This window comes from Bubalus bubalis, chromosome 4 (genome assembly GCF_019923935.1).
Source record: "Bubalus bubalis isolate 160015118507 breed Murrah chromosome 4, NDDB_SH_1, whole genome shotgun sequence".
NCBI lineage: Eukaryota > Metazoa > Chordata > Mammalia > Artiodactyla > Bovidae > Bubalus > Bubalus bubalis.
In genome coordinates, this window is record NC_059160.1 from 30,671,700 (window position 1) to 30,686,399 (window position 14,700).

Below are 14,700 nucleotides of genomic sequence, written 5' to 3' on the forward strand. Positions count from 1 at the left end.
TCAACATGATAAAGTCAAGAAGATAGAAATTAATGGTTAGTATATTCCCTGGAAATAATAGAGCAAATGATGAGACAGACTTGAGGAACAACCTCAGATTCTGTGCCCTGCTCCTGACTTCATATGCCTGTGCTTAAGAAGGGCAACATGTGAAAGGAAAAGAGGCTCCACAGAGGATACCACAAAGGCAGATGGTAGAGATGAGAGCTGGGCTTCTCAGGTGGCCCAGTGTTAAACAATCCACCTGCCAATGCAGGAGATGCAAGAGAGTGGGTTCAATCCCTTGGTTGGGAAGATCCCCTGGAGAAGGGAATGGGAACCCACTCCAGTATTCTTGCCTGGAAGATAACATGGAGAGAGGAGCCTGGTGGGCTACAGTACATGGGGTCACAAAGAGTCGGACACTACTGAATCACACACACACACACACACACAAGGGTCACAGTAATGGCAAGAGCCTCCCACATTCTTGCCCTAAAGTACTTAAAACATCTCTGTCATTGATTGGTTTGGGAAGGATTTTGCATTGTGCCATCTTTAGACTGCTCTCACAGCAGAGCTAAATGTTTATAAAGTAACCTATATCCTATGTATGCTGAATTGTTTAAATCCCTGAAAGTCTGCCAAAAGGAAGAAAAATTTTCCAAGAGTCAAGAGAAACTCAAGTACAGTTCTACCTGATCAGATGGGCCCTTCTGTTTGGGAACTCATCTCCCTGCATGGATGGCTGGTTGGGGTTGATTTGCCAAATAGATGTGATTTAAGTGAGTGTGATGCCCTGCTACACCCACCTCCCCAACCCCCACCCCTGCCCCGGGTTTCAAGAAAATGTGGAAAGAGGCAGAGAAAAGCCCCTTTATGTGGCCAAGAGAGTAAGGAAATGGAATTAAATAAAGTGTGAGGAGGAAAATAAGAAGCAGTAGGCAAAAGAGATAGGGGGATGCGAGCGTAAACTTAGAGTACAGAAACACTGGAAGATAAACGATCTGTTTTGAGATGGGACTAATGAAATCTGTTCTTTGTGCAAATCAAGTAAACAGTGAGTCCTCTGGCTCCATCCATCAGTATTCATTTAAACAGTTGAAGCACAACCAATTATTATGCAGTTACTAATATAAAATAAATGGATGAAATCACATATGAGTCCTTTGATTATAGCCTGAAAACAGGAGATATAAATATAATTTATATTTCTGTGTTGCTTTTCTGAGTCACTGAATATGTAAAAATGCCTTTCTGTCATTCTACTTTTGCAATCTCTCTAATTCATGCTTATCAGAGCTGCAGTGAGTTGTTCCCTTTCCAGATTCTTATAAATTTTATGATTCTGATAATCCTATTGCAATGATTACATATATCTCTACACCTGAAAGTTAGACTGAGTTTTGCCTATAGAAAATTTGAAATGAGAGACAACTTGAATTATGGCATTGTGATTTTTTTTTCCTTTTTGCATCTGTGTAATTTTACTTTTTGTTTTGGAAAAATATTGGGGCTGTTTTCCTGTGGGTGTGGAGAAGAGGCATGTATTTATCAGACAGGCTGGTCCCTTTTTTGTTCAATGAAAATTAAACAGAATTTTAAAGCACAAACAGATGGATTCACTTAAATCATTTCCCTCCAGTATTGTTTATCATCTCCTTTTGATTGCCCAAAGTTCCTTGTGTCTTGACCCACATTTTCTCATGTTCTCAGGAGCAAGGAATTAAAGACTCAATTACTCAAAGGAGTTGGTACTTTAGAACTTTTTAAAGTTATGTTTTTAATTTTTAAATTTTTAATTTGAAGTATTTCAGAGTAGAATGGTCTGAATCATCCAAAGAATTGTATTTCATGAGCTGGGTCTTTTTCCTGGAGTCTCTTAAAATTATTCAAGAAAAATGAAGATAAATATGTTTGAGAGCATGCACATTTATCTCAGTCCCTTCATGTGTGTGTGTGTGTGTGTATTTGTGTAACATAAGATTGGGTGAGACTTCAGGGGTTATCAGTTCTATCCCTCTAACTTTAGACATGATTACACTTTAAATAATCTTATAATTTGTTTTTGATGACATATAATAATATCCTTTTTCTGTGAAATAATTTTATTTGCAGTCTCTCCTTCTAAGAAAGCGTAGTCTTCCCTCATAGCTCAGTTGGTAAAGAATCCACCTGCAATGCAGGAGATCCTGGTTCGATTCCTGGGTCGGGAAGATCCACTGGAGAAGGGACAGGCTACCCACGCCAGTATTCTTGGGCTTCCCGTGTGGCTCAGCTGGTAAAGAACCTGCCTGCAATGCAGGAGACCTGGGTTCAATCCCTGGGTTGGGAAGATCTCCTGGAGAAGAGAAAGGCTACCCACTCCAGTATCCTGGCCTGGAGAATTCCATGGACTGTATAGTTCATGGGATCACAAAGAGTCAGACATGACTGAGCGACTTTCACTTCTTACATTTGATTATTATCTACATTTGTCATCTCTCCTATTTGAAGACTAATATATGTAAATATATGGCCATTTCCTACAGCATTCCTAACCATTTCTGCTTTTAAAATTTTAAGTAGACTATGATAACACACACTGTGAGAAATAGTTTGGCTTGAGGAAAAATAAATTTATATGTTCATGCCTTTATCTTCTCACCTGTAGAATAAAAATGTTCTTGCTTTTCATGGGGTTGCCAAGACCCCTGCTTGTTCACATCATTCAAAATATGTAACCTCACACCCCTGCAGAAGCAAAGTGTTTTTCTTCTGTTACAAGGTTCATTTTAAATTTCATTCCAGGCAGTAAGTCTGGAGTCTTTAGTTCTGCTTATTTGTTTTAAATTTTGTTAATCCCTGAGTTCCAAGAACTCTAATCATTGAGTGGATTTTAAAATTTTTAAGAGCGAATTGCATGTCTCTAAGAGAATCAGCTGGCAGCTATTAAAAATCAACAATGAAGAAAATCACTCCTCTCATAAATTGCCTTCAGAAAATATATTGTGTGCAGACATAAATGGATCATGTTCCCACAGGCTTTCAACTACTTTTAAAAAGTGCTAGGAAACTATCCCCAAACTCACAATTAGTTATCAGAATAATTAAGAAATTGCCTAAAGCGGTGCCTGTCAGGAGCCTCTTTGGTGTGCCTGTGTGCTCAGTCGTTCATTCATGTCCTGCTCTATGGACCGTATGGATCATTTGTGACCTCATGGATTGTAGGCACCAGGCTCCTCTGTCCATAGGACTGTTCAGGCAAGAATGCTGTAGTGGGTTGCCATGCCCTCGTCCAGGGAATCTTTCTGACCCAGGGATCGAATTCGCATCTCTTATGTCTGTGGCATTGACAAGCAGGTTCTTTACCACTAGCGCCACCCAACTGGGACTTTCCTGGTGATCCGGTAGTTAAGACACTGTGCTTCCACTGCAGGGGGCACGGTTTCAATCCCTGGTCGGGAAACTAAGATCTTTCATGCCTTGCAATGCAGCTAAACAAAACAAACAAAAAACGACCACCACAAAAAAGATAATTCCTTAAAAAAAAAAATAATGCCGGAATTAAAACTTTGCCATGACCTGACCTGACCAGCCCCATGCAACCTTGCCCCACAATCTCTCTGACCATGTTCCCTTCCCCTCCTTCCTCTTTGCTAACCTGCAGTCACACTGACCTCCTAACTGATCCTCTGACAACCCCCGGGTAGGTCCCTCTTTCTGGAACATGTTTTCCCCAATACTTGTCTAAATGTCTTCCTTATTTTATCAAGCCTCCGTTCAAATGTTACCCTTAGTGCATTCTGTCCTTCTCAATCCTCTATCCTCTGCATTATTTGTTTTCTGGGTATGAAATATATTTATTTTCATGTGTATATATATATATTTTTTTTTAATTAGAGCATAATTACTTTACAATATTGTGATGGTTTTTGCCATACATCAACATGAACCAGCCATAGGTATACATATGTCCCCTCCCTCCTGACTGCACCTCCTACCTCCATCCCCATGCCACCCCTCTAGGTTATCACAGAGCACTGACTTTGGGTTCCTTGCATCATACATCGAACTCCCACTGGCTATTTGTTTTACATATTAGCAATGTTTATGTTTCACTGCTATTCTCTCATCATCCCACCTCCTCCTTCCCCCACTGTGTCCAACATGTCTGTGTCTTCTTTGCTGCTATGCAAGTAAGGTGATCAGTACTATCTTTTTAGATTCCATATATATGCATTAATATGCAATATTTGTCTTTCTTTCTGACTTACCTCACTCTGTATAATAGTTTCTTTGTATCAGTTAAAATTCCCTGACTTTCTTTTCTTCCCCACCCCACTTTCTTCTTCCTCCTTCTCTTCTTTCTCTAGTTTCTGTCTCCCCTGAAAGCTCCAAGAGCAGGGAATTTTCTTTCATTCACTACCGCATCCTTTTCTCCCTGGAATGGGGCGCACAATCAGTATTTGTTAAATGAACAAATCACTGGGATACTTACTCTGTGCAAATACCTTGATAACCTTTAAACCACATCGAACTAGTGTCCAACTCCTTAATGGTTAAGCTGCTTTTCTAAGATTATCTGGAGACTCAGTCGGCCTTAATTTAATAAATAGTCTAAATTAAACTAACACTTTCTAACTTTTCTTATATGAGAGCTTATATATTTGTATAATGATATGTGCAAATATGATGTTATATAGCTGTGGTGAAATGAAAAGAATTAAGAGGTTTGTGAAAATTGTTTTTATTTTATAAATGATAAGAAAATCAAATTATATTAGTGATCATAGTAAAATTTAATGTATTCTGGAGCACTCAAATTGATAAAAAATGTACAACCATTAGTACTTCCCAGAACACTTGTAACTTACTTGCTGCACACAATGATAGGTTGGTTGGGAAACAGTGAGTTAAAAATCCAGTGCACTTAGGTGTCTTTCTGCTCAGGAAATTACATAAGGAGATAGTTTGTCAGTGGTGGCTCAGACAGTGAAAAATTTGCCTGCAGTGCAAGAGACCTAGGTTTGATCCCTGGATTGGGAAGACCCCTTGGAAAAGGGAATGGCTACCTACTCCAATATTCTTGAATAGAGAATCCAATGGATAGAGGAGCCTGGTGGGCTACAGTCTATGGGGTTGCACAGAGTCAAACACAACTAACACTTTGATTTTTCTTTGGTAAAATAGCTAAATCTTTTCAGTAATAATAGAAATCAAAATGCAAACCATAAGGTTTGTGATTGTAAAGAGCAAAACAGATGCAACCTAGTAGATAATGAATTTTCCTTCCTCGTTGGGTCATTTCTGATAGAATAGTGTGCTAATAAAGCACAATCTACCAAGAATGCTAGGCTCACTCCATATTCTCCTATTTCCTCTCGCTGTGACCCTGGGGAGGTTATTTAATCTTCCTGGGTCAAAGTGGTTTCATTTGTTCAACATAGGCAGAGGTTGAGCTGTTGATCAGGAATCCATAGAAATATTGAGAAAAGACCTTGGAGGGGTAGCTGGCCTCCACATTTAATCAAAGAAAGAGTATAATGTCTTATATTTTAAAGTAGACAAAATAAGAAATAGCAGTGCTAACAAGAAACTTAAACATTATAAAAGCCCATCAACAAGCCTAATATTCCTTTCAGTGCACCAGAAAACCTCTGGCTGTGACAAATAAAACTTTTGAGAGAACTGGACATTGGAAGCAAACTAGGCCAGCTGCCAGGTCACCACACATCTTATTCAATGATGTGAGTATCACTGGCTGTATGTCTCCCCAGAGTGATGAGCAATAGAAAAATGACTTTTAAGGATTTCATTTTATTTGCTTTACAGTAGACTGTTTAGCCATGTAGTCATGAGAAATAGTAAGCAGGAGGCTGTTTAGAACTTTTCTCTCTCTCTCCAGTTTTAGTGCAGGCTGTTTTCTCTGTATTTGGAGAGAGTAACTTCAAAAGACATCATCCCGGTCCTCAGACGTCAGTGCTTGGAAATGGATGCCAGTGCTCTTTAAAATTTTCACAACCAAGAGTAAACACAGTTTGGCACAAATGTCCACACTTATCATTTGAGCTTGAGGCCATTGTTTCATCGGAAATGGATCATGTTACATTTTTCAATGTATCCAAACAGTTTCTGACACACAAAAGTTAGTTTCACTGAAAATGTGGATGGTTACTAAACTCCCTCAAAAATGGATCTTCTTCATTTACATATTTTAAGCAACCAGTGGTGGCTCAGAGATAAAGAATCTGCTTGTGACACAGGAGGCACAAGTTTGATCCCTGGGTCAGGAAGATTGCCTGGAGGTGGTAACCCACTCCAGTATTCTTGCCTGGAAAATCCCATGGACAGAGGAGCCTGGCAGGCTACAGTCCATGGGGTCACAAGCATCAGACATGACTTAGCAACGAAACCATCACCACCACTAAGCAGCCAATGCCTGCCAAAAAACTCTGCTCCACATACATTAATGTTGAAAACTATGGCAGATCCTGTTGCTACTAAAAACCTCATAACGAAAGAGAAGGCAAACACGTGAGAAGTTTTTAACTATTATCATCAGATCAGAATGCCAAGAGAAAACAAAAATGGGAGGAGAAAATAATACCCTTCTGCAGAAAGACAAATATCATATGATATAGCTTATAGGTGGAATCTACAAAAAAAACGGGGAGAGGTTACAAATGGACATGTTTACAAAACAAGTAGAGTTACAGATGTAGAAAACCTTATGGTCACCAGAATATAAGTGATGGGGGCAGGGATAAATTGGGAGATTGGAATCGATATATACACACTGCTGCTGCTGCTGCTAAGTCACTTCAGTCGTGTCCAACGCTGTGCGACCCCATAGACGTCAGCCCACCAGGCTCCCCTGTCCCTGGGATTCTCCAGGCAAGAATACTGGAGTGGGATGCCATTTCCTTCTCCAATGCATGAAAGTGAAAATTGAAAGTGGAGTCACTATATAAAATAGGTAACTAATAGTAACCTGCTGTATAGCACGGGGAACTCTCTCAATACTCTGCAATGGCCTATATGGGAAAAGAATCTAAAAAACGTGGAGATATATATATATATACATATATATATATGTGTGTGTATATATATATATATATATATATATAAAATATTCACTTTGATGTGCTAACACAGCATTGTAAATCATCTATCAGATCAGATCAGATCAGTCGCTCAGTCGTGTCTGACTCTTTGCAACCCCATGAATCGCAGCATGCCAGGCCTCCCTGTCCATCACCAACTCCCAGAGTTCACTCAGACTCATGTCCATCGAGTCAGTGATGCCATCCAGCCATCTCATCCTCTGTCGTCCCCTTCTCCTCTTGCCCCCAATCCCTCCCAGCATCAGAGTCTTTTCCAATGAGTCAACTCTTCGCATGAGGTGGCCAAAGTACTGGAGTTTCAGCTTTAGCATCATTCCTTCCAAAGAAATCCCAGGGCTGATCTCCTTCAGAATGGACTGGTTGGATCTCCTTGCAGTCCAAGAGACTCTCAAGAGTCTTCTCCAACACCACAGTTCAAAAGCATCAATTCTTCGGCGCTCAGCCTTCTTCACAGTCCAACTCTCACATCCATACATGACCAGTGGAAAAACCATAGCCTTGACTAGACGAACCTTTGTTGGCAAAGTAATGTCTCTGCTTTTGAATATGCTATCTAGGTTGGTCATAACTTTCCTTCCAAGGAGTAAGCGTCTTTTAATTTCATGGCTGCAGTCACCATCTGCAGTGATTTTGGAGCCCAGAAGAATAAAGTCTGACACTGTTTCCACTGTTTCCTCATCTATTTCCCATGAAGTGATGGGACCAGATGCCATGATCTTCGTTTTCTGAATGTTGAGCTTGAAGCCAACATTTTCACTCTCCACTTTCAGTTTCATCAAGAGGCTTTTTAGTTCCCCTTCACTTTCTGCCATAAGGGTGGTGTCATCTGCATATCTGAGGTTATTGATATTTCTCCCGGCAATCTTGATTCCAACTTGTGATTCTTCCAGTCCAGCGTTTCTCATGATGTACTCTGCATAGAAGTTAAATAAACAGGGTGACAATATACAGCCTTGACAGTACTCCTTTTCCTATTTGGAACCAGTCTGTTGTTCCATGTCCAGTTCTAACTGTTGCTTCCTGACCTGCATACAAATTTCTCAAGAGGCAGATCAGGTGGTCTGGTATTCCCATCTCTTTCAGAATTTTCCACAGTTTAATGTGACCCACACAGTCAAAGGCTTTGGCATAGTCAATAAAGCAGAAATAGATGTTTTTCTGGAACTCTCTTGCTTTTTCCATGATCCAGTGGATGTTGGCAATTTGATCTCTGATTCCTCTGCCTTTTCTAAATCCATCTTGAACATCTGGAAGTTCACGGTTCACATATTGCTGAAGCCTGGCTTGGAGAATTTTGAGCATTACTTTACCAGTGTGTGAGATGAGTGCAATTGTGCAGTAGTTTGAGCATTCTTTGGCATTGCCTTTCTTTGGGACTAGAATGAAAACTGACCTTTTCCAGTCCTATGGCCACTGCTGAGTTTTCCAAATTTGCTGGCATATTGAGTGCAGCACTTTCACAGCATCATCTTTCAGGATTTGGAATAGCTCAACTGGAATTCTATCACGTCCACTAGCTTTGTTCGTAGTGATCCTTTCTAAGGCCCACTTGACTTCACATTCCAGGATGTCTGGCTCTAGGTCAGTGATCACACCATCGTGATTATCTGGGTCGTGAAGATCTTTTTTGTACAGTTCTTCTGTGTATTCTTGCCACCTCTTCTTGATATCTTCTGCTTCTGTTAGGTCCATACCATTTCTGTCCTTTATCGAGCCCATCTTTGCATGAAATATTCCTTTGGTATCTCTGATTTTCTTGAAGAGATCTCTAGTCTTTCCCATTTTGTTGTTTTCCTCTATTTCTTTGCATTGATCGCTGAAGAAGGCTTTCCTATTTCTTCTTGCTATTCTTTTGAACTCCGCATTCAGATGTTTATATCTTTCTTTTTCTCCTTTGCTTTTCACTTCTCTTCTTTTCACAGCTATTTGTAAGGCCTCCCCAGACAGCCATTTTGCTTTTTTTGCATTTCTTTTCCATGGGGATGGTCTTGATCCCTGTCTCCTGTACAATGTCACGAACCTCATTCCATAGTTCTTCAGGCACTCTATCTATCAGATCTAGGCCCTTAAATCTATTTCTCATTTCCACTGTATAATCATAAGGGATTTGATTTAGGTCATACCTGAATGGTCTAGTGGTTTTCCCTAGTTTCTTCAATTTAAGTCTGAATTTGGCAATAAGGATTTCATCTATACTCCAATAAAAATTAGAAAATAATATCTTTCTGTCCTGAAGTTACTCCAGGACACCAGGGCTTTAACTGAACTTGCTAGCGTTGCCACTGAATTTTCATGTTGATTCATTTCTCATATTTCATGCTGCAGTGAGGCCCCCACTGTGCAGCCTGTCTGCAGAGGAGGCCGGCCCTGTGGTCTGAGGACTCACATGGTCCTTCCTGAGTTAGAAGGAGTCCAAAGGGAAGGCTAAGAGCTGCAATTTTGACTTTCAAAGACATTTACTTAGGACTTACAAATTCTCTCTTTATTAGGTTCCCTTGTGAAAATTTCACCTCTTTCCTCACCCTGTTCCTCACCTCTCCACGGGACCCCTGCCAGCAGCCCGGTCAGCAAAGTTTCTGCAGTGCAGTTCCCAGAGTCTTCCGACGCAACTGCCAAATCAGGCCTAAGTTCTCACCGGGCCTTAAGTTACACACAGAGCGCCCCTGATCTTTCTCCTCAGATCCTGAATCCACCTGTTATATGCAGCAGGTAAGGAATTTTATGTTGTTCACTGGAGTCTAAGTAATAATAAAACTAACACTGGTTTTCCCCTTAGGAACTCGCACCACCAGCCCACATAGCTTTGTGTAGGTTGCCTAAGTAGTTGACAAGAAAGTCCAAGACAGTGTGGTCTGTGCTGAATAGGCTGGAATAGAAACTTAATTTTTCAGTGTCTCCATTCATAGGAATTTTAGAGACCTTATGTTCCATACATGTCTTTGGTGCTGATATAAAATAATTAGTTGTATATTTTACCTGCTTACTGATAGAGAGTGCATAAAACATCTAATTAAAAACTCCTATCGAGTCATTCAGTGTAATTTGGTATTTTGTTGGGATATTTTTTGCTTGTTCTCCAGGGAGAATTTTATACCGATTTTAAAGGTACTGTTTTTTTAAGTTTGCATTTCCCATTGTGACATTTTAAAAATGTGCAGATATCATGTGGCACATTGTGACTGTTCCCAAATGGATCTCTGAATACAATGAAGCAATTGCCTGTGCTGCTCTGTCATGTTTAAACAGGGAGACAAAGTGTTGTCTCTTACAGGGGATAAGAAAAAAAGACCTAACATGTAAGATTAATTATTTTGTCTATATTTCACTAAAAAAGGAATACCTCCTCTACCAGTTAACATATTATTGTTCTTCAGTAATAGCTTCATCTTGAATACCTGCTTTAAAGCATTGCAATTTTTTTAAGTAGAAAAGACTTGAGTGTTTTAAAATTAAGTATAATTATGAGAGTGCCTTGAATAAAATGTTATTTCCCCCCCTAAGCTGAATGACCATAACTGAATAAATTAGTTACATGTTGGTCTTCTTATATCAAATACTGGGTCACAGACCCAGATTTGACCAGTGAATTCAAATTTAAGCCTCACAATTTTCTGAGCCTTTGTTCATAAATTCTGTGTTAAATAATCATTTTTATAATCTTTATTTTTGCTTCTTTTCTCTTTATAAATACTTTCAAAGGGATGATAATTTGTGTTTGGTTAGGACCGGAGTGAAAAGTTATTCCACCATCCAAAACTTACTCTGTTGCTCTGTGCATAACACCATTTTCAATAGAATCATTCCCTTAGGATGTTAATCCCATCTTTTTCTGTGGTAAAACAGGCCTTTCATATTTTCCTTTTAGCAATTTACAACACCCATCACTTTTTTGGAAGCTCTGAGAAGTCCTGCAAAAAGAAAACGCCTTGAGTTTTGTTTCCTCTGGCGTCTCCTGACTTTATTTAACCACAGAACCCATTTCTTTAGGTTAACACCCAATAATTGCCCGTGGAGCTAGTGTCTGGGGAAACACCCTGAAGAAACACTCTTTTGTGGTGTGCGTCCTGGGCCCAGATGAAACCCAAGGGAGTCACCAGACTCAATGCCATCTGCTTGCAGCGTTTCTAGGGAGACACTCCCACTGTGAGCTGCAGACTTGTGAGAAATCAGTTGCCTATAGGAAGAACCAAGGGGTTCAGAAAAGATGTATTATACCACTTCCGTAGCTTTGCTCACCGCAGTCTTTTTTTTTTTTTTTTTTTTGGTATTCTTAGCAGAAAGAATGTAATGGGATTTTTATAAAAGAGGTTTTGGAGAAAAACAAGGGAATTTCACTACCTACTTGTTCAGTAATGTTTATAAATCCAGTAGTGTGTGTTTTATTTGCTGGGGCTTTATAAATCTATAATTCAAACCATGTTTTATTATTGCCTTCAAGGCAGCCACCCATGTAGGCACAGAGAGCTCCAGAAACACACGACTAATTATTGTGGTTTTCCCTGCTGAACTTGAAGGGCTTGGCGTTGAATCCGAGTCTCTTGGCTGCTGTAACGTCTATGCAACAAGCTGTTTTTCTGGCAGGAGAGGTAGTCTATTTGAACTCCTAATTTAAATGTTCCTTTCAAGTATTATCTTGCAGAGAAAAATCTTCAAACTAGTAAACTACTTTTACCAAGTTTCATCCCAGAACAGAAACCCATCATTTACATCTATGGACTTTTTCCTTCGGTTCTGTCATTTTCTTTTGAGCCCCTAAGTCAGACTGATAGGATTTCATAATTAGAAATATTTCATATGTGATGCTTTCCACTGACATTCAAGGCTTGAAAAATAAATTTGCTTTGGATGAAAACACTCTAACTGGGAAATGCTTATCTCTACTACACATATAAACACAATTCAAGGGGAAAAAGTGATGAGATATTTAATATATTAAATTATAAACTATGATTCTTCTCTTTTCTATTTAGAGTGAGTAATTTGTGGCTAAATAGCAAATAAACAAAAGTTCTCTGAGACCCTTTGTATGAATAATATTAGGCAGAATGAAAGAACCCAGAAACAAAATACAGAATTAAAACCTAATCAAGTCTCTAAACAAGATAAGTGAGAGAAGAAACTTGCCAGACCATTTGCGGGATTACTTTGTAATTTATTAAACAGTCAAACTGTTGAGAAAGCAAAAGTAGCCTGCCTCCTCCAACTTCTTCTGTTAAAGAACCCTGCCCATCTCTCAAGGACCTTCATTTTTCTCCATGTTGATATTCAACTCTTTGCAACCCCATGGATGGTAGCCCTCCAGGCTCCTCTGTCCATGAGATTCTCCAGGCAAGAATACTGATGTGGGTAGCCATTTCCTTCTCCAGGGCATCCTCTCAACCCAGAGACTGAACCCACATCTCCTGCAATGGCAAACGGATTCTTTACCACTGAGCCCCTAGGGAAGCCCTTTTTCTCCTTTACCCGCAGTATACTCCCTTGATCTGTTTTTCTCAGCTTGCATCCTGTATGGTCAAGTTTACAGCCACTGTTTGTCAAAATATACCTTAACAGGTGAACTGATCCATCTGAAGACAAATAATTAAATTTTATGGCAAAAAATAAAAATAATCTACCAGTTTTTTATTTTCATGTTTGCAATCATTTTTTAAAGGGCTTTTTGGATATAACCCACAGAAATAAATCTAATCATGAAGCTTTTTAGCAGACACAAAATGATTCCGCTGGGAAAGATATTTTTGACCAAATACACATGGGCACTTCCAAAATCACTGCTGTAAGTATGTAGCTGACTATTCCAGGATTCTCTAAATAATGTCAGAGAAAGTTACCAACAGTTTCATTTCACCTCAAATATGATCTTGATTGTGGAAGAGCATGAGAGTTGAACAGTGTCTGATCCTTTGTATTGAGTATGCTTTCCTTCAGTTCAGTTCAGTCGCTCTGTCGTGTCCGACTCTTTGTGACCCCATGAACCGCAGCACGCCAGGCCTCCCTGTCCATCACCAACTCCCGGAGTCCACCTAAACCCATGTCCATTGTGTCGGTGATACCATCTAGCCATCTCATCCTCTGTTGTCCTCTTCTGCTCCTGCCCTCAATCTTTCCCAGCATCAGAGTCTTTTCAAATGAGTCAGCTCTTTGCATCAGGTGGACAAACTATTGGAATTTCAGCTTAAACATCAGTCCCTCCAGTGAACACCCAGGATTGATCTTCTTTAGGATGGACTGGTTGGATTTCCTTGTAGTCCAAGGGACTCTCAGGAGTCGTCTCCAACGCCACAGTTCAAAAGCATCAATTCTTCAGTGCTCAGCTTTCTTTATAGTCCAGCTCTCACATCCATACATGACTACTGGAAAAACCATAGCCTTGATTAGATGGACCTTTGTTGGCAAAGTAATGTCTCTGCTTTGTAATATGCTTTCCTTATCACTGGCCAAAACAGTATCCCACGTATCAATGTCCATGTAAAAGACAAAATGACTTTTTTTTCCATCAAAGGAATAAGTAGAGTGCCAGAATAAGTGATTGTTATTTTTCTTAATGTATACATACTTGGTGTGTGCCTACAATTTTCTGAAAATAAAGGACCTACTTACAGCTGTTCCATTATTTCTCAGCTGTGGCAGACCATATTCCCAGGGGACTTCTGCCGATGGGCCCCTGGAAAGAAGCGGGGCAGCCATTCGGACACCAACCAGAACAGGTAATTCTTCTTTGGATTCTGTTCCTCAAAATGGAAACTGCTCTACTAGATTTTTTTTTCCCTAATCAGAAAAAGATAACATATGTTTCTGATTTTTTAGATTGCAAGTTTAAAAAGACAATGAAGGAGATAAAAATCGTCCACAGTCCTACTACCTAGAGTTAATCATGGGTTATGTTTTGATACAAAGCTATCCAAAATGTGTATTGTGTCTGTACACAAATGAATATATTTTTAAATGAGACACCATTTTCTATAATGTATAGAACACTATAGAAATGCTATTTTATCTTGGACATTGTAGGGTCATCTATTTTAGGGTACGCTCTGGGGATCTCCATTGCAGAGGCTGAGAATTGACCCTGCTTAGATTACTGTGAGCTTGGGAGGTAAAAACCATAGTTTTTCTTGAGGCAGTATTACAGAGGCTCAGAAAAATAGGCATTGCAGCTTGATTTATATCCTGATTCTGCTTCCAACTCATCTGTAATCTCTGTGTCTTAGTTCCTTCATCAGTAATAGAGATAATAAGGGTCCTACTGGAAGAGGATTATAGATAGTTAAATTACTAAAGTACAGAAAGCATTTATTACAGTATCTGGGTCACTGTAAGGAGTGTTTGCTGCCATAGTTATCATAATAATTATTATTTTATTTTTATTGGTGTAACCCTAGGGACTTGCTTTTGTTATTGCTGCAAGTTCACAAGGCAGGAAACCAGGGGGCACTACTGGTAAAGAATCCGCCTGCCAATGCAGGAGACCCCAGAGACCAAGGCGCGATCCCTGGGTCAGGAAGATACCCTGGGAGTAGCAAATGGCAAGCCGCTCCAGTATCCTTGCCTGGAAAATTCTGTGGACAGAGGAGCCTGGCAGGTTATAGAGCAGGCGATTGCAAAGAGTCAGACA

The 14,700-nt window shown here is 39.8% G+C and overlaps 1 protein-coding gene across 4 annotated transcripts in view; it reads left to right on the plus strand.

Annotated features, from left to right (window-relative positions):
- Positions 1 to 14,700, plus strand: part of PDE3A (phosphodiesterase 3A) — a 361,465-nt gene that overhangs the window by 312,378 nt on the left and 34,387 nt on the right. For all 4 annotated transcript variants that reach the window (XM_006067621.4, XM_044941226.2, XM_044941225.2 and 1 more), the window contains exons 6-7: positions 9,575 to 9,794; positions 13,707 to 13,792. In XM_006067621.4, coding sequence (XP_006067683.4) covers positions 9,575 to 9,794; positions 13,707 to 13,792 — 306 coding nt within the window. The remainder of the gene's footprint in view (positions 1 to 9,574; positions 9,795 to 13,706; positions 13,793 to 14,700) is intronic.